The 26,489-nt window shown below is 43.5% G+C and overlaps 1 protein-coding gene across 2 annotated transcripts in view; it reads left to right on the top strand.

The window, feature by feature from the left end:
* ZNF592 (zinc finger protein 592) overlaps positions 1-26,489 on the top strand; it is a 34,201-nt gene that overhangs the window by 3,443 nt on the left and 4,269 nt on the right. For both annotated transcript variants that reach the window (XM_079317915.1, XM_079317916.1), the window contains exons 2-7: positions 274-2,591; positions 14,600-14,778; positions 19,095-19,271; positions 20,038-20,197; positions 23,065-23,343; positions 24,230-24,342. In XM_079317915.1, coding sequence (XP_079174041.1) covers positions 282-2,591; positions 14,600-14,778; positions 19,095-19,271; positions 20,038-20,197; positions 23,065-23,343; positions 24,230-24,342 — 3,218 coding nt within the window. In that variant the 5' untranslated portion in view covers positions 274-281. The remainder of the gene's footprint in view (positions 1-273; positions 2,592-14,599; positions 14,779-19,094; positions 19,272-20,037; positions 20,198-23,064; positions 23,344-24,229; positions 24,343-26,489) is intronic.

Below are 26,489 nucleotides of genomic sequence, written 5' to 3'. Positions count from 1 at the left end.
TGCACCTGGCAGGTTGAGAAGATGTCCCCTGCATGAGCTGGGTGTCATTTCAAAGGTTGTGCTTGTACCAGCTTTGTTCTTGGGGATCCTGGGATAAGGGGGATGCTTGCTGTCTCTCACCATGCTGCTTGAAGCACCTCTGAGGAGCAGCTCTTCCCACATCCTGGACTTTGGGCAGCTGTGCTTTTTGTCACAGGATGCATATGAGTCTTACTAGGTTGGTCCATGGGGGAAATGTACTTGACAAAGTATTTTTTGTGCTTTTAATTGTAGCGTTCATCATGGGGGACATGAAAACCCCTGACTTTGATGACCTCTTGGCTGCTTTTGACATCCCTGATCCAACTAGTCTCGATGCTAAGGAGACCATTCCATCAGCTGGGGAGGAGAGTGAGAATCACCTGAAGTCATCAGGAATGTGCATCGATGAGAATGTGTCCTTATCCCACTCTCTGCCTCCCTCTGATGCACCTGTTGTGAGTGTGATAGTGAAGAACACAAGTCGCCAGGAGTCCTTTGAGGCAGAAAAGGAGGGGAATCACCTTGGAACTGGTCTGTTACACAATGGGTTTCGTGGTTCTGATCTGCCAGCAGAGGCTCATGCTTTAGTCCATAATTATGGCAAGTTTGAGTCAACTTTTATTAATGGTGACAGCTCGAGAGGTTACTCTGATAAACTGGACGAGTCCAAGTCAGAGCCTTTGCCAACATTTAGTCAGTTTAGCCCCATTTCCAGTCCTGAACCAGAGGATACATTCAAAGAGAACAGTATTGGGGATAAACCCAAACATGCCCAAACTCCCTATTTTCCACCGCCTTCAGTATATGTACCAACAGGGGCTTCAGTCCTAGATCATCTTAGGAAGGTGCCAGAGCCCGAACTAAGCATGTTTGATCAATACTGTAAAAAGGAACAGAAGATGGAAATCCATTGCCAGCCACAGAACAGGCTGGAAATGAGCAGAAAAGAGCAAGACAGAGCAGTGGAGAGGTTTGCAGAGTCAAGCAAGGACTTGTTAGCTACCAACAGCTTTCTTGGAGAAGGCTTGGTGTTTGGAGATGTCCCTCACAATAATTTAGGAGACAGCAAGGGGTCTGTGCCCGAGCTGAACATGTCTTCGTCAATACCACCTCGGCAGAGGCTAAAGCCAACTCATTCCAAGCTGTCATCCTGTGTGGCAGCATTAGTAGCTCTTCAGGCCAAAAAGGTTGTGTGCATTCCAAAAAGCGATCAGCCAAATTTTACCAAGGAACCTGGTCCTTTTAAAGATGGGACAAAGGGAAGTCCAAAAATGCCCAAGTCGCCAAAGAGTCCCCGAAGCCCCTTGGAGGTGGTGAGGAAGGCTAGCAAGCAGCCCGAGAGCCCTCGAAGCGTGTGCAGCGACAGCAGTGGGAAAGGCTCTCCTTCCATGGCAGCTGGCTCCCCGCCAGCTATTCCCAAAGTCAGAATAAAGACTATCAAGACATCTTCCGGTGAAATTAAAAGGACTGTAACTAGAATTTTGCCAGAAAATGATGAGTTGGGCAAATCTTCAGAAGAGTCACCTGCAGAAACCTCTTCTGCTGAAGAGCTTATCAAGTCTTTCCCATCTCCTGACACCAGTGCAGTTACAGAAAGTGAGGCTGGCAGGAATTCGACCAAAAACAGGGCTGCTGTGGCTATCCAGCTGTCAAATGTGATGAGCCCTTACTCAGACAGTATGAAAATGGATATTGCAAACAGCACATGTACTGTGTCCTTGTCTCCACTGCCAAACTGTGGCAGTGGTGCCATTAAAGTGGGGGTCAAGAGGCAGCAGCAGGGTACCGTGATGCAGCCATCCAACACGAGCACCTCCAGCCTTCTTCCCAAAGCTGTGCACTTGGCAAATCTCAACTTGGTCCCCCACAGTGTTGCTGCTTCTGTTACGGTGAAGACATCAGCACAGAGGCGAAACCAGCCTCAGGTGACACAGATGTCAGTGCCGCTGGTGCACCAAGTCAAGAAAGCTGCTCCCATTGTCATGGAGGCATTCCATAAAGTGCTGCACAGTGCCAATCCAGTGCCAATATATACTCCAAACCTTAGCCCCCCTCCTGACACTAGTATTAATTTACCTGCTTCTGGGTATTGTTGCCTGGAATGTGGGGACTCATTTGCCTTAGAGAAAAGCCTGACTCAACACTATAGTAGGCGAAGTGTTCACATTGAAGTCATGTGCACTCAGTGTTCAACTATGCTACTTTTTTTTAATAAGTGTAGCTTGCTTAAACATGCACGGGATCATAAGAGCAAGGGATTTATCATGCAGTGTTCTCAGCTGCTTATGAAACCAATTTCCATAGACCAAATGTTTCTACCTTCTACAAGCTCTTCAGCCTCTCCAGCTCCTCAGACTTTGCTCTCGTCCTCTCCTCTACCTAAGTCCAGTGCTGCTTCAGGAGGCGGGGTAGGGATTTCTGTGAACACTCAGCCAGCCTTGCCTCTCTACACAGACCCACAGAGGCTAATCCGTCATGGACTTAAGTGTTTGGAGTGTAACAAGCAGGAGCAGGATTACACTTCTTTAGCAGCTCATTACCAGAGAACCTCAGAAGATAATGAGAGACTGGTAAGTCATCATTTTAATGTTATTAGTTAAATCTCTCCAAGTTTAAAGAAATTGTCCTCAAGGGGAAATGTAGGTATTGTGGTCGTTTTGCCTGAAAAAGTGCCTATGGGGAGGATTTGGAATGCACATGAGCCCAGATGTGTGCATGTGGAGAGATGCTTAGTGTTGTTTGCTTGCCTTCCTTTTACCCTTTGCCAGTAAAAAGAGCATAGTAAGGAGACTATGGAGATCTTTGAGTATCAAAGAAAGGTGATGGAGATGAAAGATCACTTGGATGAGGTGTGCAAAAAAGCTGTAGTGAAGGATCAGCAGAGCATTACCTGAAACAGGTTTTTGTGCTGTAAGCGTGGCTGGAAGAGATCTAGCGCAGTGTAATGTTGCCTTTCCTGGAACAGGTGCCAGAACCCTCCCTGTTACTGTTGTATTGAACAGGCCTGCTGTGGTGTGTGGGGTGGGAGGCTGGTTCTGGCTACTTTTGTCCTTTGGATGGTAACAAGGTGAGTGGGTGCCACGATTGCATAGCAGGGTTCAAGAGCTGTGTTGGTGGCTTCCTGCCTTCCTCCTGTGCTGCCCTGCTCAGGTCTCCATCACCTTTATGGACCTGGTTGGAATCCCCTTAAATTAAACTCCAACTTAGGTTTCTCCTGATGAAGAGAAGATGTTTATTGTTGTATACCAGGACCATACACTTTGTTTATGGCTTTTATTTTGGAAGACACAGTCAGTCTTGTTTAGGTGTTAGAGGAGGACTCCTTTCTTCTTATCTCTTTGGATGAGGTGAAAGTTTTCCAGCACAGCTGGTTCCCAATGCAAGGGCTGCAAAAACCAGGGCTCCATGCCATGATTTGGGAGGATGACCACATCTCTGCTGTGGCTGTCAGAACCACTGTTCTGACAGTGTTGACACAGTGACAGAACACTGCTGCACTCCCCAGAGCCTCCCTGTGCTGCTTGAATGGCTTGCAGGAGTATTGAGGTTGCTGTGATCCAATTTAGATGCTTTGTAATCTTAAATTCATCAGCCAACAAAAAAAAAAAAATAGATTATGGCTGAGTGATTTTGATATTGTAAAAAATGGCACTGTGGCCACATAATCAGGTTTCTTGCCTGAGGCAGGCAAGTGAGCACTGTGCTCTGTCAACACCCTAACTTATTTTTCGACTATAATTTCAACTATAATTTTTAGCTAAATATAATTCAGCTATTTTTTAGGAAATGTCAGCAGTCTGGCATTATAACTTCCAGGAGAAGGGATGCAGTGAGTGCTCCAAAGTGAGCTAAAATGTTAATCAGTGGCATTAAAAATGTACTTCCTATTTCTGTTGTAGGATTATCAATTCAAGAGCTCCTTAAAGAGGAGAAGAATGTGTGATAGTATTTTTAGCTTTTAATCAAATAATTTATTCTGTAACTTAACCAAGAATAGAATTTACACCTCTCACTTCAAGTAATTCTGCTAAATGTGATATTATTTTTGTGGTATTTTTCTGAAGAGAAGCACTGGAGAAAGAGGCTACTTTTGAGCTTCTGAAACCAGTTCCTCCCTTTACACTCCACCGGATGCATGCACTGCTCTGGGAGTCATTTTCCACTGTATCTGCTGTCCTCCAGGCTGCCCAGTGGTGCTCCATGCTGTTCCCAGATCATCTGTTTCAATAAAGTTATATTTCTAAAGGAAATAAGTATTTGTGCCCCATGCCTGTAATTGTGTCTGGATTTAGCAGTAGCTGATGGAAACCATCCCACTGCCTTTTACCAGAGCCCAGGTGTGTGGTGTCACTGGGCTGAGAGGTAAAAGGATGGGTGAAATTCAGTGTTCTCACAGGGGTCCCTGATTCTCTGAGCTGTCCAAGGGAAAAGGTGTGGATGATGTCCCACGTGGATAACACAGTGTAGCTCCCAGCAGTATCAAGGCATGAGAAGCTGAAGGTTTTGCATATAAGGTATTAATAAATGTAATGCTGTTAACCATGGTGTAAGAAGGTTGTAGGTGAAGCTGTTGGAATGTGTGCCATAAACTCCTGGAATAGGAGAACATGGCCACCCCTTTCTGAGATGATACCCTGACTCTGCATTAATACAATTCCTTGCATTGTTCTTTCTGTTTTGGTCAGAAAAAAAGAGAAATAATTGGTATAAGCAGGAGAAGATCAAGTTACTGATTTTGCAAACGCTCTCTTACATGATAGAGGTAGTCAAAAACTATAGTTTCCATCTGCAGAGTTGTGCCAGGACACTTGTTTTTTGGTGCAGTGGTAGAAATTGAATGTAGGGAAATTCTTTCCTGATGGAGTGAGGCCCTGGCATGACTTGTCTAGAGAAGCTGTGGCTGCCCCATCACCATAAGTGTCCAGGGTGAGGTTGGATGGGGCTTGGAGCAACCTGGTCTAGTGGAAGGTGTCCCTGCCCATGGCAAGGGGTGCAACAAGATGGTCTTCAAGGTCCCTTGCAGCTCAGACCTGGGATTGTGTGATTCTCTGAAATTGCATTGCTGAGGAAGGCATTGATGTAACACCTGTAGTGAGCATATTAGTGCCCTGGTAGTGTTCAAAACCACAGTGTCCACAGGGCAGGAGGTGTTGGTTTACATACTGGTACATCTTGATCCACAGCACGCTGCAGTGGTGGGACAGTCTGTCAGGATGCAGAAGTATCAATTGCTGTGGGCAAACTTGGCTTTGAACCACATCCCTATATCTCAAGAGAATTATTATCTAGAGTTTTATCATAATTTTGTGCATTTTGAAGAGAAGCTGTGTATTTTTTCCTTCATACCTGATGACTGTCTCTGAAATGCTGGTTTAGAAATAGTGGCATGGGGTCTGATTTCTTAAAGATGGCAAAAAAACTGCACTCTGATAATTTTGAAATTTTTTGTATTTGGAAATTGTTTGTATTTTAAAATTTCTTATTCAGTCTCAGAATTCAGGCACAAACTCTCTGCCATGTCTCACTGAGAAACTAGAAGTACTGATGCTTTCCACATGAAGACATGGCTTGATCTATGCCTTCTAAGGAGCTTCAAGAAGTAGCAGGGCAGGTCCCCTTTTATTATTCCCAAAAGCTTTTAATCTGTGACTATTCAGATTCTTGTACCACATTGTCCCTAAAAATTGAGGATGCTTGGAAAGGGTAGATGAATGTATAAGGCAAATCCAACATTCCTCTCAATGGAGAAAACAAATAGCAAGAAAGAGACTTATTTTTTAGTATGATGTTTTCAGTTACCCAGAAGCTGAAGGATGGAGTACCCTGTGATAAGAGACAGGAATGATTGGATTGGAGAGGGGGAAGAGCCTAAGCTGGCTCTGCTCCTTGAGAAAACTTACCCTGTGTTGATACTTAAGACTTTTCACTTCAATTGGAATTTCTTACTGTGACTTTGTGAATTACTCTGACATTTTCAGGTTTCCCAGAGCTGCTTGAAAGGGGATTGTTGGTTTTCTCTTTCTTCCAGATGATGCCTTGGGAAATACCTGGTGTTACATTCCTACATGGCTGTGGGTAAATCCCACATAAATAGGATGGATAATGGGTAAATGACTTTCCTAGGTGTGGCCAAAATCTGAATGACATGGCTGGGTTCTGTTACAGGAAGAAATATAGAAATGTGGTCTGGACAGCAGGGAAAGGTGGAAATTTGGATAAAGTGGGAGGAAGATAGGATTGATGATGTGGTTGAGAAGGTACTGTGGTTTTCTAAAGGAAAGACCTTTTAAAAATGATTGAGAGCTTGACCTTAATGTTGTATTTTAAAACATGTACATGATTGCAGTTGCTCAGAGTACAGCAGGGTTTATTTTGGTACAGAATATGTGTAGGATGAAGGCAGTTCCTCCCACTGTGGTGGGATGGGATCTCCATGTCTTGCAGGGAGGATACAGGTTTGAATCATCCACTTCAGAAACATGAAGAACTGGATTTATTAGATGTATGTTTTGAATGGATCATCTTGATAGATCTGAGTGCCTTTGCCTTTTTTTGGCAACTAGTGAGGCCAATTCTGCAATTTTTTCAAGCTTGTGAATCAAGTTGCTCAGTGGGACCTGTGTCCTGCTTTTCTATCACTGAACTGCAAGAAGGAAGCAGTGTGGGAATTTGAATAGCTGGTAGGTTGGATTTGTTCAAACCAGAAACTGTGTTTTATTATACTTGTCCAGATCTTGAAGAGTGGTACCAGATGTTTCATGTAACATCAGGTCTGTTTGGTCTGATACAGTGGTGTGTTCTACAGCAAGATTTTTGGGGGGCAAGGGGTGGAAGGATGTTTAAGTAGGTGTAGTTTATGCCAAGTTAGTCTTTATTTTTGGAGTAGAGAAATGGGTTTATCCTCATCTCCTTTCTGTTCATTGAGGAGTCTTTGAATGACTGAGGTGACACAACTGTGCAGGAGACTTTTTTGCAGTACCAGTCAGGGCTGTGTCCCTCCTGCTGGAAATAACCAAGCTGGAGAGGAGTGTATTGTTTTGTTTATCAGGATAGACTGAAATAACTGAAGGAAGAATGATCAGAAATGGAAATATGATCTCTTAAAGGGAAATTAAAACCACTTTATGAGTTTAGCTTGGCAAAGGCCTGGTGAATGAGGATGGGTCTCCTTCAGCACTGAGGCAGACAAGGATTAAGGTGAGTATAGTGGCACTTTTTTCCTCCACCAGAAACTAAATCTGCCCACAAGAAGTACTTCCTGTACTCACAGGAATTGCTGTAGGCAATTCATCAGCATCAGACAGTCTTCAGGGCTCAAATTACAGGAGAGGAACAAAGCCCATGCAGCTCCTGGTGCCTGCATTTAGGATGTGCTTTTCATTACAGTGTCCTCTGTATCCACTCTCACCCTGTATCTGGGGTGATCTTTGTAGAAAGGAGCTTTAAAATTTAGGGGCAATAATGATGCAAGAACAGACTGAAATAGATTTACATAGAAAATCAGAGAACAGTCTGTAATCATCAGAGGAATGAATTCTGGGAGAGCTTTGCAGCAGAAGTAACGGAACAAAAGACACAAACTGATTTTGTGACAGAGCTTATTTATTTTCTTGGCAAGAAGAGACTAGTGCACAATAACATGTGCAAGAATTAAAAGTAATTCCTGACACTCTTGGGCATAATTGTCCCATCTACTGGTAACCAGAGATGCTTAATTCTTTTTTCTTTTCCTTTCTTATTTGACTTGGCCACCCAAAATCCACCAAGGTAACTAACAACTCAAATAAACTACACCACATAAACTCAGAACCTCTGAACTTTCTCAAACCTTTTGTTCTCCTTACTCTTTTTTTTTTTTTTTTTTTTTTTTAGTCCAATAAGAATTTTCAATGAGTTGTGACATGTCCTGTTTATGTACCACCTACATGAGTAATTTAAAAGCAATTTTATTGCTGCTTTTTCTTCTTCCTTCCCCATCTTAAATCAATACTTTATAATTTATTGGATAAAACTTGCCATGAGCTAGTAGAACCACATGCTGCCCTGATAATTTCCCAGCAGCAAAAAAAGAAAGGCAGCAGCTTTTTTTCCCTGTTTTTCTCTTCCTTTCTCCCTTCAACTTCATGTTTTAATTTAGAAAACAAGAGGGTTGAAAATCACAAAAAATTCCCTTGGCTCCATAAAGCACTGTTTTCTCTATGTCCCAAACCAAGAGTGATTAATGCAGTCCTTGGGTACTAGCAAGGATGGATTTTGTTTTATATGGAAATTTTCCCTGTGGATTTTGTAGAAGCAAAGGGATGGAAGATGTTATGATGAAAGCATGTTGGGGAAATGGAGCTCCAGGCAGGGATTGCTGGGAACGAAGACAGAGTGGCAGGATAGCAGAGCCTGCACCCAAGGCCAAACCAGAGCATCAGCATGAGGGAGGAGAGGCTGGTGAGGAGGAAAAGCCAGGGTGCAGCTCCATGATCTGCTTAAATCAGTTTGTGATCTGTTGCCATGGGGCCACAATCCCACCCTCTCCTCCTTCCCCACCCATGCCTGGCCCTGGTGGCCCTGCAGCCCCTGGAGGACTGAGAACAACTGGGGGGAAGAGGATAATGAGCAGGGCTGTGAGCTACAGGCCAGGGCATGGCTGAGTGAGGAGCAGGGGACAGCTGGAGGCAGGTGGGTTGTCCTGGGTAGGATGGAGAGGGGCTGGAAGCTGGTGTCTGCTAGCACTAAAAGGAAGAGTCTTGCTCCTGCTTTCTTCTTCCAGCTGGGCACCTATGATGCCCAGGCAGCCTGGAGTTGTGACTGGAGAGCTGTGTGGGTGGCAGGCAGGGGAGTGAGAGCCCCAGTAGTAGTGATGGTCTGTCACTCAATTCTGCTGTGAGGAGAAGGCACCCTCTGAGGTGTCTAATGCTGCCACAAACACCACAGGCAATAAACACAGTCTCCAGTCCAGAGGAGCCATGGCTGCTGCATCCCTGAAGGTGTTCAAGGCCGGCTTGGAGCAGCCTGGTCTAGTAGAAAGTGTCCCTGCCCATGGCAGGAGATGGGATGAGCTTCAAGGTCCCATTCAGCCCAGACTATTCTATGATCTGTGTGCAGGACTCTGGTTGTGTTATCCTCACAGGAAAGAGATGAGATGTGTTGCATGACTGGAGTGTTGTGGTGGAGGGACACAGGCTCTCTGGGAAGGACAGGCCAGGAAGACAAGAAATTGGGGTGCAGGGTGTGAAGAAAAAGGCAGAGCTGAGAGGCTGCAATGATGATCATCAGGGATGGGCAGGAATCAACCCTGCAGGCTGGAGGAAAGAGCAGAGAGGCCTTTACAGGTAAACCTGGTGCAGTGGGTCAAATTAAAGGTGTGGAAACTGAAATTACAGCTGAAATCATAAAGAGAAAAGAGTTAAAGATTTCACAAATTCAGGAGTAAGCTGTTTGATGCAATATTGTCCAAGATCAGTGATGCTAGTGGATTTTTCCATTGCAATTCCACTTTGTTTCTCTAAGCTGTCAAGTTTCCAGATTTACACTGATGCTTTAACCAGGGATTTTTCCATGTGCAAAAATGCATTTTGCATTTTTTTAATAGCCTTTGTTTCCAAAGATAAGTTTTTATTGGAATGCCTTACTGAAGCTTAAGCATCCTGCTGTATTGGGATGATTGAAATGTGTGTGTGGGAGTTGGTCTTGGTGCAGGTGTGAGGAGGACACTGGATTTGGGAGTGTTGAAGACTTAGTGAGGTTCAGGGATACAAATACAAAAGGTCAGTGGGAGGAGGTGGGATGCAACAGTGAGGCTGAGGATGAATTGATGTGAGGTGGGAGTGAGCTGAAGGTAGAAAAGAGAATGGATGGGAGAAGTTTGGGATTAAAGGGTGTCTCATGATCATGTCCTTTGGTTGAAAGTCAGGCAGGCACCCTCAGTGACATTGGCTCCTTAGGCTGACAAAATGGCAACTGTAAAGAAATAACAATAGCTCTTGTGCTTTGATGTGGTTAATTAGGATAAAATTTCTACATTAGGGTTCTGAGTTTTTCTTCTTCAAATGAGTCATCTGGAGTTTCTGTTGAAGGGGTATTTTTCCTCCATGAATTGAACATGTTAATGCTATGATGCATGTTCATTTAGAGAGAAGCTGGGCAGGAGTAGAGTACAGTTATCACAGTGACAGCAGATTCAGTTTTCTGCCTGCTGTGTCTCTTCAAATTGGTGAAATGTGTAGCAATGCTGTAACCTGGATGGTTTAAATAAGTCAAAAATAGCTTTTCAAGCATCTGGAGCTTGACTGTAGTGTGGGCCACAAACAGTCACCCTGGAAGGATGCAGGGAAGTGGGAGCACAGGGAGGCAGAGATGGAGGTGTGCCAGCTGTCCTCTCAGAGCCAGTACATCACACTTTACAGTCAAACCATCCCTGCTGAGATTACAGGTTGCTGGCATTGATCCCAGTGAGGGAGAGCTACTGAGAAGTTAAAGGTTAACTTTAAGTAGTAATTGGTCACTATTTTTTTAAAAATCAAGGGGATCCTGCTAATCAATCTCTGTCTATGGTCCCTTGGCTGCTCCTGCAGCTCTGCCTGAAGCAGAAAACTTATAGCTTGCAAAAGGCTGGATTTGGGAAGAACTGGGGCTTTAGGGCACCACTGGCAGGGGATTTTTAGTTTGAATGTGTTAGGGGCAAGCATTCTTTAAAACATTAACAGTCTGCAAATACAATTTCTGTTTCCTTATGACTGTATACCTTTGAGTCCTTAGTAATTTTTTTAATTTTTTTTTTTTTTTGGCTTGTGAATCTTTTTCTAGCCCTGGTTCCATGCCATAGGGTTGTTGCCTAAGTATTTTTAACTGAAGCTCCATGATCATGTCAAGGTGGACTCTTGTAGTCTTGGGGCAGCTCTTAAGTAGATGTGGACTTCATCACCATCACTTAAATCTGGAACAGCAAAGAGACCAAAACTGTTGGAATGTTTCTTTGCTCATGCCAGTTCCCTTTCCACTGTTTGGGGCAAAATGGTGTGTTACTATAAATGCCCTGATTTGCAAACACCTCTGTGGCTGCAGGCTTTGGTTTAACAGAAAAACTTTTTTTGAGTAGTATATTTTTTCAATGTATCTGCACTATGTCTCAGTGAATATTTAATTTTTTTCCCTTTTGAAGAAGCTAATAAGTGCAAATGGGAATCAGTTCAACTATTCCAAAATGGCTGAGCTTCTGAACATTTGTCTGTGTGTGAATGTGACTTGTGGAAGAAAAGCCCAAATGAAATGTGGCAGGCAAACCAGAATTAAAGAAAATTTGTAATAAATAACTCTTGATTAAAGCGTAGGCTCTGGGAGTATGTGAAAAACACAGACATTACACAACTCAATCCTGTCCTGGTAACATGTTTTAGAAATAACTGACTAATGAATGTCTCAAATTGCTGCCAGACTTCTTTGAAAAGTCATGGAAAACTAGGAGAGAGATAAAAATGTGACATCTGGAACCAAGTTAGAATTTCTCATACGAAGCAGAAGAGTTGCATAAGGAAGAACCACTCTGTGTCCAAGACTAAGCTTTGGTGGGGGCCCAGGAGCTGCACATTGGCTCCTGACAAGTGCAGCAGCTCCTGGTGCTCAAGGGATGAGCAGAACCTCCTGGAATCCTCCTGGGCAGCACCTCCAGCCTTGTTTCTTGAGAAAAGGTTGAGTGTGAGCAGGAAGATACCAGTTATGGATTTTTTTCTCTTTCTGGAATTTTCCTCAGCTCTAGCATGTTCCTTGCTTGGTTCATTTTATTGCCCTGCCTGCTCTTTTTGCAGCCAGCCCTCGTGATCAGCCCTTATCTGTGACATGCTGAGTTACTGGATTATGATCATCAGTCTTTGCTGTTTAACTTTCCCAGATAATTTGAGGTTATTTTGAAGAGCCCAAATGCCAGCAGAACTTCCTGGGGACCTTGCTCTGTTAAAGGACTGCTTATTCTTTTCTTCTAACCACTTGGCAAACTCCATTTCCTATGTTTTCCTTAGTTTCCTCAAAGTCCTGTAGTGAAGGATTTTGCAAAGCTGTTTGGGAAATCAGGTAGCCTGACCCATTGCAGCTTAGATTTTCTTTACCCATGTGTTGTTGACTTCTCTGGAGAGCCTGAATTGTTCCATGTGGCCGGAAGGGAGAAGCCGCTTTGACTTTTCCCAAATCCAGAAATAATGCTGCTTAAGGATGAGAGTTTTTCCTTATTCTTGTCTCATCTCTCTTCTTTGTCTATTTAATGCCCAATGTCTTGACCCTTCCAGAAGACAGTCTGAATTTGGAGTTTTGGGCTGGTTTATGTCTCTCCTGTGGTGTGTGGTGTCAGTGTAGGAATCCTTCTAGCTCCTTCCATGGTGTCTGCAGGATCAATGAATTAATTTAGCCTTATCCTCACTGAGCCTTGCTTTTTATTTCCATATCATGCGTCCCCAGGCATTCTGCTAGGCATAAAATAGATAACCACAATTTTGGTGCCTCTTGCTCACAGTCCCCAAACTTTTCTGCCTTGTGTTAGGATGGTTTTAGTCCCTGTGGAGCTTTTCACGTGATGCAGGAGGTGACAGGAGCTGCTTCTCTGGCATCCCCAAGCAGCAGTGCCCAGGTGTGGAGCTCATCAAATACTGAGTGGTTTTGGCATATTTGAGATCTAGCACAAGAACACTCGGGGTGGTGAAAATTCAGGTTTTCAACACGTGTTGATTGATTTTAGGAGCAGAGGGTATGACATGCAGGGAGGAAGAGGTGAGCCTCAAACTGACTTAAAATCAAAACTAAATTGGCTTTGACAAGGCAGGATCTGGAGACTGTGTTTCTCACTGCATTACTAGGGCAAAGGTACTTTCAGTTTGTGGTTGTGCTGACTCTGCCTTACATACTAGTTGAGATCAGAAAAAGAAGAGTCCCATTTTAACAATGCCAGGGAGATAAATTTTCCATTGCAAATCTCAAGCCAGTTAGAAAAAAATGTCTTAACTACAATTAAACTGCTTTTACTTACTTATTACTTACTGCTCTCATTCACTACAAATTTCCTGCTTATTACTTACTTCTTGTAGCTCTTACTTGGGGATTTGAAAGTGCATTGGAGAATTAAAGGTCCTGCTCAGCTTCTTGCAGGGAGATCCTGGGGGCTTTTCTATTTCTCATTTTCCCATTCCCATGGCCCATTTGCAGTGTTTTTCTTTGCTGAAATTAGGGGACTTCTGCAGCGTTTGAAATGTTCTTGAGTTTCCTTTAATTGCATATAGGTGTGTACATAGGGGTCCTGCCATGTGGTTTTTTCACTCATTTCTCTCCTTCCTGCAGAAACCATTTCGCCCCTAAACATAAGTTGTGACATCTCAGATCATGTTTGAAGCTTTTCATTTATTTGGTAATTTCTGCAGTTTTCACTTTTGACTAATTTTTTATTTCCTTCCACCCTATGAACCTTGCAGGTTTGCCATAGCTTTGCATTTTAGTGTGAGGTTTTTTTCTCTTACCTGCAGGGGTTTTGACAGTTCCCTTGTGGATGTTATGTAGTGGAGCAGCATAGAGATGCTGCATTAAGTAATGATGCAGAAAAGGGAGTTGGCCATTACTTTTATTCTATCTTTTGTCAGATTTAGAGGCTTCTGTCCCCTCTTTCTACTCTGGCTGCCAGCAGTTAAGTCCACAGAAATTGTTTAGTTAAATTACTTGATTTGATAATCCATAATTAGCTGTGTGCTGTTGTTCATTCTTAAGTTAAAGGAGTGATTTTGCATGGGATGATAAATGTTGGAAGACAGTTGTTGTTTCTGTAGGACTCAGAGTGGGCTGGGATCTCCTCTAGCTCTTCTCCTCCTCAGGCATCCTGTAATGAGGATGAGTAGCTGGACTTTGAAGGAGTACAGAGTTGAGACACCTGTGAAAGGGAGCAGAGGTTTGACAACTGTTGAAAATGGGATGATACATCCACATAAAAACTTCACATGTCAATTAAATTATGCTTCTGCAGAGGTTTTGGTAGTCAGTATAGTGTAAAAATGGATTTTATTAAGGGTGAAACAGGGAGAGAAAGAGACTTTGCTTTATTTCTAGTCATCATGAAGATTTTGTAAGGGAAGCACATAGTTTGTGGTTTGATACAAAGAAATTTTGCAAGAGACACAGCATTGGTTTTGATGGGGAAGGTGCATGTCAGGATTGAAATCAGGCTATAATTTTCCTTCTTTTTTGTGATGTTTTGGTGTGAGGTTGGTGCTTGTTGAGAAAAGGGCTCTCCTTCTCAAGTCAGGAAATGAAAGTGCTGAGCGTTCAGAACATCATCAGAGCTAAAAGAGGAAAGAGTTTGCTTTCCTTTTTTATGGGGAAAAAAGGAAATAAACCAATGAAGATATGATTTAAATATGGAAATTTTATTTGAAATGGTTAACTGTGGAAGATGTTGGGAAAAGGAGACTAGTTAAAGAGCTTTGTGAAGTTGATGCTGCTTCTAGAGGAATATGCCTGTGCTTCCTTTAAACCTGGAAGTTTTCTAGGGTGAATTTGGCGGGGGGGGGGGGAACCCCAAGCAAAGAATAACTAACTAATATAACCTTTCTTCCATCAGACATGTCAAGTGTGCCAGATGATGCTGCCCAACCAGTGCAGTTACTGTGCCCACCAGAGGATCCACGCTCACAAGTCTCCGTACTGCTGCCCGGAGTGTGGAGCCGTGTGCCGCTCCGCCTACTTCCAGACACACGTCAGGGAGAACTGCCTGCACTACTCCCGCAAAGTTGGCTTCAGGTGTGTGCACCTCAGCTCCCTGGGAAGCTGCCATCTGGCTCTGCAGCTGGGCTGTGCTTGGGAGGTTGTGGCTGTCCCTGTCCTGGCTGTGCTCCCTGCCAGTTTCTTTTGTGTCCCTTCTCACTGGAGGACACGCACACACACACACACACACACACACACACACACACGAAAAGAATGTTCTTGACTTAGGATAGACACAACTTAGCAAAAAACAAAATATCAGTGTGTTATCAGTGTTATTCTGAATCCAAAACATGTTACTGTAGCAGCTACTGAGAAGAAATTAATTCTGTTCCATTTGAAATCAGGACACCCATCCCTGGAAGTGTTCAAAGCCAGGTTGAACAGGGCTTGAAGCAGCCTGGTGTGATGGAAGGTGTCCCTGCCTATGGCAGGGAGTGGATGGGATGAGTTCTAAAGTCCCTTTCAATCCAAAACATTCTGTGACTGTGAGCTGTGTCTTACAGCAGAAATGAAAGTGGATGTAGCTAGAGCCTGGCATGGTTTTCTGCATGACAAAACACATTTGAAATGGGAAATAATTACTAACTGGATTTAAGGGAGGTTTCTGAGAGCAGATATTATTTTGTGGCATCTTTGAGCTGAAAAGCTCTTGCATTGAATTCATGTTGCAGTTGGATGTCTCAGGATTGATACAGCAAAAAGATTGCAGATCTTAATCCTGTAAATCTCCTCAAGGCTTTAATTTATATTTATGTCAGTTGTAATGGGCTGAGGATATGTGCCTTTATGAGAAGGGCAGAGATTATTTCCTTCTATGTCCCTGCAACTCTCCAAACATTTCTCATGAGCTGAGTTAGGTGGAGAAGGCTCCCAAGGTTCTGGATGTGGTATGATATCTTCTCTTTAATTAAACTGCTTGCTCTAAGATGTTACTTTTGCTTACAAACCTTCCCTCCTTTCCATCACCCGAGCTGCAGCACAGCTCTTAACATGATGATTTGCTTGGGAGATGAGACTGGATGAACTTCTGAGTTTCCATAAAGTTCTGTTTTTTCTCTTGCTTGCCATTAAATACTCTGAAATTTCAAATAAACAGGGCAATTTCTGCTCTTGGAGATGTTCTTTTAAGATGTCTGCAAATTCAGGAAACTGCTGTGTGGTTTGGTCTGAATCACACTGAGGTTTTCAAGGGCTTTTTCTTTCAACTGTGAAGACAAGAGGCACATAACAAACTGATTCTGAGTTTAATTATATACAGATAAGGATTTTTAATGTGGGATCTGATTTGAGGAGACCCAGCTCACAACAAAGAATTGATTCCATCACATATTAAATGGCTGTGACACTGGGGCTGTTTGAAAATGAGTTAATCTGGGAGGGAAGAAAGCTGAAGGAAAAATGTTTTCCGTGAGATAGAAAAACAGAAATGGAGATGTCAGAAAATTAACTTGGGTTGGTGCAGTTCTTGGGACTTCAGTGGCACCTGGGAATGCAATGCAAGAGCTTCCATCTGTCTACACATGTCATTGGCAGATACCTACTTTCTGTGCCAGGGACATTAATGGAGATCTAAACAAAGGCAAAGCTCACAAATTATACTTACAGATTTTTTAGCTTTACCCAGCTTCTCTAAAAGCTGAATTTCTTTAACTTCTCCTCTAATTCACATCTGCTGAAGCTCATCTATGAAAGCTGAGTCCACTAGACTGGTCAATGTCTGGCTGTGCCATCCTTGTTATCCTGACTGTGCTGCAGGGCTGATGTCACTGACATTGTTGAAAACAGAAGAGATAAATTTTGGTAGCAGAACCATATCAAGATAATCTGTGGCATCTGCCCTGTAGTCATGGAGTGACTTCATTCTTTCTTTTCACATTTCTTACTTGCAGAGCTGAAAAACTGAGGAATTCTTTAAATCCCTCCTGGGATCAGCTTGACTTTCGCTGCTTCTCTTTGTCTCTATTTTTCTTGAATTTCTGGAGCACAGGTTTGGTTTTGCAATAAGTCCTTATTCTATTTCCTTTTCTGCTCATACCCCTGTGCTTTCAATTAAATTTGGGGTATGGTTGTTTCAGTTGGAGTTGAATCATGGCTACTGATTGCACTGAAAATGAGAATGGTCTTCTACATTTAAAAATTAAACTCAGCAGGATTGTCCTTAATGCTCCTTTCTTCTTGGCTCCAAGTGTCACCTTCCACACTTTTTCCAAGCCTCTTTCAGCTGTCCCCACCAATTTGGGACTCATTTTTCTGCTTGGTGCCATTTGGAGAATTGAGGGGCTGGAAGGTGATGGTGTAGTAAGTGTTCTGAGGTTTAAGACAATATCTTGTAGCTGTTATCTCCTCTCACAGGATGCTTTCCAAGACTTCTAGCCAACCTTCCTTGCCCTCGGGGATGCAACAATGCTGGGGATGATAGCAGGATTTGCAATTTGCTGGAATTACACAGCAAGCTCCTTGACATCCTCCATCTACTTTGTTCAGCTAATTAGTTTATCAGACCTTGTCTTTCTGGCACTGGGATTCTTAATTACAATGTGGCTGTTGTTTATATTTCCATCTACTGTAAATTAAATTAACCTGTGATTGTTTGACCCTGAGTTAGTGCTTGTTTCATTCCTCATTCTTAATGAAGTACTTCAAGTACTTCAAGCATCAGGCAGAACCATCTCTTTTTAGTTCAAGGGAGTATTTGTGGTGGAAGCCCGTTGGATATTCCTGGATGTGCCAGCCATTCCTTGCTGCCAGGATTAGTATTTGTTCTTCCATTTATACTTGGGGAATTTATTCTTCCATAATAACCTGGTTCCTGGTGTTAGTGTACTAGAAAGTCTCTCTCCCCCTGTCTCATGTGATTGAGAATCAGGCTTCAAGGCAGAACTACCCCAGCAGAATGTCTTCGTGCTTCCCCAAAGGTGACACCAGCTTCTGTTACTGCTGCCCTCTCAAAATTTAAGAAAACAGCAATTTTGTGTTTTCTTAAAGCTGTGAGGGAGAGGGTTTGGCTCCTTCAGGCTGGCTTCTGCCTAATAATCTTTTGAAGTGCAACTTCAAAGCCTGGGCTTGTTTCCTAAACGCTGTTGGGAGGCATTTGGAGGGAAGGATATTCCAGCAGCTTGTTTGTTTTTGATACAGGCTTGGAGCTGTTCCAGTGCACAATAGCTGGGGTCCATCTGTGCCAGCAGTGCTGAGCACACATCCCTGAACAGCACTGTGGACAGACACAGCCCTCAGGGGAAGTAGGGAAATTAAGGAAAAATCTTTTTATAAAGGTGAGAAGGTTATCCCTTGTGCATCTCTCCCATCCCATGAATACAAGGTTGGCCCCTGCATTACCAGGGTGGGCTCCCCTGTTCTAACATCTGTACATGCAGTGCAGGCTTAAGCAGAGTTCCACTGGTGTCATTTTGATGGAGTATCCTTGGGAGAGGCTGTTCTGGTCCCAGATCAGCAGAGGTGCACCTATGGGATGGCAAACCCTGCAGCTGGTGTGCTCGAGGCAGGTGAGGACAGGTGGCTGCACCCTCAAATGCCCTTGTAATTTGGAGTGTGGCATCTCAGAGCACAGCAGGCATATCTGGGGAGGAGTGTTAAATGAAGTAAGGCTGCTGATTGTTGCCATCTTGTGGGACTATTGGGCAAGACCTGTCACAGGTGTGTGTCTGGAGGACAGGCAGGCTGGGAACAGGGGCAGCCCTGCTCTCCTCTTGGCCTTGTTTTCAGCTGCTGAGAAGAATTGCTTTCTGCTTCTCCCTCTCTCTTTCCTGAGCAGCCAGACAGCCCTTCCAGACAAGCACTTTCTAAGCAGCACCTGTATCTTGATGATTTTAATGAGCTTTATCAGTTCCATGGGTGTTTCTGTTGCTGTTTTCAGTGTCTTTGCTGTTGTGATTTTTCTGGAGCTCAGGGGAGTTGCAATTGCTGAAGATTTCCAACTGGATATTCTTTCTTTTTTTTTTGTACTGGGGACTTACTGGTGTTTGTGCTGCTTTTTGCCCAGGGAGATCTCATCAGGTACTTTTACTTTGGTCTTTCACTTGTGCCCTGTGCTGGAATTGGCTTTCACAAGTACAGGGCTGGCATTCTATTGAGCCACATCTTTATTCTTTTTTGGGTTGTTTTAGTCTCTGAAGATAGATCTTGTCTGCTTGTTGCTAACATTTAGCTGTCAGTTGCACCCATAATTCCTGTATCATATTCCTCCTTGACTCTTCCACTTTAATATGGAAGAGATTGAACTGATTAAATCAGGGACCCACCACAGCCTGGTCCTTCCATCTGTGCCATTCCACAGGTGTGATGGAAGTGGTGCTGTGACTATAACTCAGCTCTTTGTCATGCCTCCCCAGGTGCATCCATTGTGGAGTTGTCTTCATGACCCTGGCCATGCTCAAAGTGCACATCCATGAGAAACATTGTGAAGTCTTCCACAAGTGTTCTTTTTGCCCGAAGGCCTTCAAGTCTGCAGAAAGCACCATGGCTCACGTGGCCAGCCAGCACCCAGCAGAGCCTCACAAGACTACTCAGTAAGTGTTTTTATCTCTTCTCCTTCACTGGGGGGCTCCAGGGTTCCCCCTTTCCCTTACAGTTTTTTCCTATTTTTGGTTTTTGTCCTTGTATAAGATGATCTGCTGCTTTGTCTGCCAGCAGAGATCTGTTCCAAACCAGAGCATGCCTTGGTACAACCACAGTCTTTTGGGTAGGAGAGGACTTTGGTCAGGCAAGAGCTAAACATCCATAAAAGGAACTTAACTGGCCCCTCTTTGTCTAGCAGGACCCCCAGTGGCAACTTTTGGTAGATGGCTCCAGGGCAATTGCTGCATCTGGCATTCAAAGGGAAGAGCAGAGTTATCCCAGGCAGTGTTGGCCCCAAAAATCACTAGAGAGAAGTCTCCTGATTTTTCCACTCTGTAGCATTTCCCTGCAAGGCTTGAGCTAGTGCCAAAAATCTCTGCTTTGAGGGAGGAACTATGGAAAGGTGGGACTGCAAGCAGTGTGTAGCTGACTGGCATGCTTTGTGTTTGCTCCCATCTGTCTGTGCTCACACACACTGTGTTATGCATATGCATTGAAGTAAACTTATTTTTAGCAAGCTGTGGTATGTGCCTGAGGCATTTTGATGTTCTTCCCAGTTGAGTTACTGGTTCAGTTGTCCACGTGGGTGTGTGTTGACAATACAGGGAGAGCACAGCTCTCCTCAGAAGTCCATCCCTTTCTGGAGTTGCTGAGATAACTTCTTACATTGTCTTCTTGAGGCACAGAGACTGAATTTACTTTCTTTAATTGTTTAAGGGTGATCTACAAATGCTCTTGTGAGATGGTCTTTAACAAGAAGAAGCTGCTCCAAGAGCACTTCCAGCAGAACACCAGCAAGTTGTTAGTAGGAGTGTTTAAGTGCCCACAATGTCAGCTGGTGTATATGCAGAAGCAGCAGCTAATGCAGCATGTTAAGGTAGGTAACTCTCTCCCTTACTGGTGCACAATTGTATTTTTTGAGTTGCTGAGAGTTTACATCAACCGTGTGAGGCAAGTGGTTCAAGAAATGGAAGATTCTTGAGGAATATCTTAGCAGAAAATACAGACTACAGTGATTTGCAGGATCTGGAAATGTCAGTGGAGTGGTTTGTGTTAATTGGTCTTAATGCAGGCAGGCATCTAGATTTATTTTAGCTGTATGACAAAAACTTGTTTTTACAACTTTGATTTTTAACTCTTCTATTTTCATAGAATCACAGATTGGTTTGGGTTGGAAGGGACCTTAAAGCCCATCTCATTCTATCTGCTGCAGGGACACCTTCTACTATCCTAAGTTGCTTTGGGTGCTGTCCAGTGTCTTCTTGAACACTTCCAGGGATGGGTAGTCCCCAGCCTCTTAAACTCAGAGAAAGTCATTAAATTCGTGTGGCAGCTTTTTCTTCAGCTGGGAGACAGGAACAATTATTCTCTGCCCACAGTGTTACTGAATTTATATAGTGAAAGCTGAATCTACTGTTTTGGGTGCTCACCTAGAGAGCTTTGACCCCTTTGCAGCTGCCTCAGAGGGAGGTTACATGGCATTTAACAGCCTGATTCCCTGCTGCTCTGAACCACACCAGACTGCAAGAGGGGACTGAGGGAGGCAGAAATGATTGCCCTGGAGGGACCTGCCTTACAGGTCTGATTATCCCATAAATGTAAAAGGGCTACATTTTTCTGTTATCTTCCTCAGGATATTTTTATGTTTAGTGTGTAATCACACTCAGAAGATTTCTCAGTGGCATTCTGAAGAAAGAACTTGCAGTCTTCTTTCCCTTTGATGTGGAAAAAGAAGGCACTTTTTTTTTTAATCTTTATTTTGTTTATACTAACACTGAGGAAGCCAGAAGATTTGTTAGCTCATTCCTGAAAGCAAAACCCATTCAAACCTCCTTCTTTGCTCTCTCCCCCATGTCTTTAATTTGCAAATCTGGAAGTGCTTTGCATGCAGTAATGAATTACAATTTGAAGCCTTCCTGTGAAGTTGATGATTGCTAATTTTGGTGCAGTATGCTAGGAAAATAGAGCTGAGATTAAGGCTAGTGTAACTGTGCTGGTTACTTCCTGGTGCTTGCTGAGGAGTGGGTGGAGAGGGGTCAGAGAGAGAACACTATACACTCCTGAGTTGTTCAAGGACATCACTGTCAGTTATTCATGGAGCCTGCCTTTTATAGGGGGTTCAAAATTTGCACTCTTGACCATATCATTGGTTGAGGTCTTGGTGCTGCCCAGCTCCTTTGACCAGTTGTATGTCTGCAGATTGGATGAATGTCTACTCAGGGGCCAGCCCATGGTACTCAGCTGAGTTTTTATGGCAACTGCCTATCTACAAGCAGGATCTTCAAAGATGTGTTCATGCCCAGTGCTAAAACACTGGAACTGAGATACCTTGTGGTTCATTGTCAGATCCCATCCCAGGGACTGCCTGCAGCAGTTTGCATCAGCACCCCAAGATCTTCACCACAAAACTTTGTCTCTTAACCTCTGAGGTAACCAAAGGCTTTTTGGCTGTGGCAGGGTGGTAATTGCACTCCCCCATCTCCTCTGAGGTCACCTTCATGAGGAAGAGTTTAGGAGGTGCTGTCTAGTGTGTGCCTACATGCAAAATAAAAAATCCACGTGCCTCCTCATCTTCCTCAGGTTTAGAGCATCTCAGAGCAGGAGTTAACTCTGCTTCCTGCAATTGATTCTGCAGAGGAATCACTTCCTTTTCCCATGCTCCTCATTCATTTTACCCCAGTGGTGTAACAATGGAGTAATGGGCACTGAAACTCTGCAGAGATTTCTAGATGGCAGAAAGGTGATGTGTCTGTGTTCTTGAGGAGCTGGCAGTGGCATGGCTTCTGTGGTTATCAGCTGGGACAGGTGCAAAGCACACAAACTTCTCAGCTGGGACCTTGTGTGTGGAGATTTGTTTGGTGTCTAACCCACAGAAACGCTTCCAAATGCCTGGGGCTTTCATGTGTTGAAACTTCACCCGTTATTAATTACTGTGCACAATTAAACCTCTAAATTAGCTTTTTGTGTAGATGAACTGTTGTTCCTGGGGGAGTTTATTGAGGTTTCTTTGGTATGTATCTGTTTTACTTGCTTTTGCTTTCCCACAGCTCTTCATTTTTAGATTATTTTCCTTATGTTCAATTTTCTATGTTAAAATCATTTTCTGGGGGTTTTTTGGATTTTGGCTTGTTGAGTAACAAAGAGTCTAGGGCCATATTCCTTATGAGGCTGGTTCCTGGCTTTATGCTTGGTCTTATATGTCAGGAGCAAGTTTTGAACCATGAAAAATGCAAATAGCAATAGATCGAGTGGAATTGAAGGAAATAGACTTGGAAAAATTCACCATTTTCTCTTCCCATCCCTTGGGCAAAAATGAAGCAGCTTTGGAACCCCCAGGATACCAGCAAACATTTCATTCAGAGCTTGCCAAAGCTCTGTGTTTTTAGAGTTTAAGTTCTTGAAATAATGGCAATTGAGATTTCTATTACATCTTCCCTGTTTAGCTAGAGTTCCCAGGGCTCATCCAAAATGCTAAACAGGCAGCACCAAGGGGTGGCTGTTGTCATGCAGGAAACAGAAATAGAAGCTTCATGTTTCTTGGGAAGATCTCTTGTTGGGGAAAGCACTGCAGCAGCTTCTAGGAGAAATGGGAAAACTTACAGGAGCAAGACAACAACACATTTTTGGCCAGTGGGGATTTAAATTATGTGTTTCAATAGTAAATGGTATTTATTTATAAATAAAGGTGTGAAATATGAATTACATGTAAATGTTACATGCTTTTCCACTATTACTGTTGTACAGGGTGTTCATGGAGTCCCCCATAATCCTGAAGAGCTCTCAAATTTTCGGCAAAAGTCTGAGAAGGCTTCAAGGAACCAGGTTCATACCTCACCAAAGGAGCTTTTGGTAGCCAATGGGACTTCCCCCTCTCCTCTGACAAGGAAAGAGGTGAGGGTGGAAGGACATAATCCTGAATCCAAGTCCAGATTGAGAAGAACTGGTTGGACTTGCAAGGAATGTTCACAGTGGATCCCTGATCGGGAAACCTATGTGTCCCATATGAAGAGAAATCATGGAAGGGTAAGGACTTGGGTGAAATACTTGAGCTAGCAAACTGGGGAAGAACACCAAGTCTCCTGCATTCCAGGCCCCTTTGCAGGCCTGTCATTACAAGAACTGCAAATCTCAATTTTTTGTGTGTTTCATGCAGTTCAAGCCTTGCATTGCCTTGACCTACTTTTGTCAAGTTAAAGCCTTGTCTCTGGCAGAACATGGGCCAAGATGCTGTGTGCAGCCAGATTTCTCTGTACTTTGGCATTAGGATTTCTTGTTTGATATCCTGAGTCACCCAGCCATGAATGGGTATCTGGATCATGGTGTTTGAGTCATTCTGGCTTGATTTGAGGTGGGATGGGTTGTCCCACTTGATGATGTCCTCACTTCAAGAGAAAAAGGTGAGGGTAGGCTGAGTGCTGGATTTTTCCCATTTGAATGTCACAGAAGTAGGAAATTGGCCAAATATTTCAGTTTAACACATATATGTATTGATTAAACAAGTCTAAGAAAATTTTAACTGGAATGTGCATGCAGGTTATATAAAGGGCTGTAGAAAAATTTTGGAGGAGGCTGGTTACAGGACAGACTTTCTTAGGGGGATGTGGATATCATATATGGATTACAGAAGGGCCTGTGTGATGCTTTTTAGCATCTTGCCCTGTGCTGAATTATGAGAAGTGAGAAGGGTAAGTGAACTTGTACTTAACTGGGGTCCTGCTGCCTTCTGGGGCTGAAAGGACCTTCCACTGAGTGAATTCTGCATGAAATGAACCCGCAGGAGAAGCACATACATAATAAAAAACATCAGTAAAGCATCTGAGAGGTAACATCCATGTGAAGAGCATGGGATTAGAGCCCAGTCCTGCCTTGCACGTGGGTGCTGCTCACAGCTGTCTGTGTTCCCTGGCAGTCCATGAAGAGGTACCCGTGCCGGCAGTGCGAGCGCTCGTTCAACGCCTCCAACAGCCTGCGCAGACACATCCGCAACAACCACGACACAGCAAAGAAAGTCTACACCTGCTGGTATGTACCCTGCTGCACTGGGCAAACTGCTGTGCAGCACCACTCCAGCCCCTCCAGTCTGAGAGCTGGGATAACTCGTGTCTGCTGCTCCTGTCTACTCCAGACTGTAAGGAAAGTGAGGAGAAGAATGTGTTAAACGCGAGAGATTTAGTGGTTAAAATAAGACCTTGCTTTTGACCACACAGTGAATGTCTTTTGGAAATGTAAGGGAAGGTGTGATTTGAGATCTGCAGGTGATAAATGAGATTTATGTTTTGCATCATTGTGAAGCAGCCAGTAAAATCTTGGGCCAGTCTTTCACTGCTTTCTGGTTGGTGTGGTCATGCGTCACTCTTGTGCCTTCTCCTTGGGTGGAAAAGGTATGTAAAATCCTAATAAATGAACCAGATCTTGCCACTGCTTTAGAAGGGCAGAACTGACTGCACAGGCTGCAGGGCAATAGAGAATTTATCTTGCTGGAATTGTTTGGGAAGTCACACCTCAGAGTTGGAAAACGGATCTGGAGACTTCAGACAAGTTGTGGAAATAGTGGTGAATAAAAATCATTGCTCAACATATTTAACTGTGGATACAATCTCGGTTCAGGACAAAGCCCAGTGCTTATGAATCTACCTCTGTAACTGCTGCAGGAAAAGTTGTATGCTGAGTGACTGTGCATAATGCCTTCCTGTCTCATTCACAGACATCCTTTTGAAACAGGATTAAAGCACACTTGGGTTGGAAAAGAAGTTTGCAGTGATGTAGGTTGGGGAGTTTTTCCAGTTTATCTAAAATTTTGGTTTAATGCAAGCATTTCTGATGTGTGTTGTCACTTCACTGCACTCAAGTCGCTAAAACCTCATCTGAAGAGTACAAGTACATTCCTCAAGTACTGTATTTCTTTGGACTGTAGTGAGCCACAACAGCTTTTAGTAAATGGATACAGCATAGGCATTTCCACTTTGAATACATTCCTGAGACATTTTTTCATCTAAGACTTCTAAACTTTCCATTTGTTGTAACTCTTCTGACTTGGAACCTCTGGAGGAAATGAAATATTGGCTTCTATTGTGTTTCATTCAGCTTTAAGTTTGTGGGTGATGGTCTTGGGTGTTATGCTCACCTGATTTTTGTAAATCTGTTCTCTCTGGATCAGTTGTTTTTAAAGTGGAATGTTTCAGGATCAAAATGAATATAAGATGTTACTGGGAAGAAGGATTTGTGTAGAAATTCCTGACAGTCTAGGATATTCCAGCCTGCTGTGTATTACCTTGTTACTTTTCAGAACACACAGCTGTGGATCCAGTGGTTCACCCAAGGAGCAATGATTATGCCAGCAACGAAAACACAGCTAGCAATCCAAGGAAATTGTGGTTGTATTTAATTCTCCATCTTGTTCTTTCTCAAAATCTGTTGATGAAGTCTTAATTGGATAGTGGTTATGCTCTTTTCAGTCACTGTAGTGGCAGAATCACTGAAATCACAGCCCCCTGCAGATGAAACCTCTTCCTTGAAATACTGTCCCAGCATCTTCAGGAGCTGCTCTTTGTTTGGATCTGAGGACTCTTGTCCTGTCTTCCATTTGATCCCTCTTAGCTTGTAGAGCACTGCACTAAAAATCTTACCCTCCAGTCTCTGAATTCCTCCTTGACTCTTTTCAGCACTCTGTAAGGCATCACATGTCCACTGCTCCTCATCTCTTCTGGTTCTGATGTCTCTTTTCCTTCTTCCTGTTTGGAATTTTGTATCACTCTCACCTCTTACTCTCTTCAGGGGTTTTGATGCCTCAGCTTCATGTCACCCTCTTCTCCTGGGTTTCCATTTGAAACATGAATAAAATCTGTCATGGATCTGATTACTGACCATTTTTGTGACTCTTCCCCTGCTTGCTTGTAGGTGATTTTCCTCTGGCTTCTAACATTCCCAGCTGTGATTTCCCATTTCTCCCTCTGCCCTGCATAGGTCTCTGGCTTTGGATAAATTTGTAGGGAGAAATCAGTGATGGAGGACATACTTGAACACCCTCCAGCCATGCTTGTCCCTGGAGTAATTCAGGTTAGGCAAGCATCTTTTCCCTGCTTGCATGAAAATAATTCTAAATGAGGGCAAATTGCAACATACTGGGATGTATTGTGTATTTTCTTTCATAATTCACTTGGTTATTGTTA

This window comes from Erithacus rubecula, assembly GCF_903797595.1.
Source record: "Erithacus rubecula genome assembly, chromosome: 14".
NCBI classification, from domain to species: Eukaryota; Metazoa; Chordata; class Aves; order Passeriformes; family Muscicapidae; genus Erithacus; species Erithacus rubecula.
This window is presented reverse-complemented; position numbering and strand designations above follow the sequence as displayed.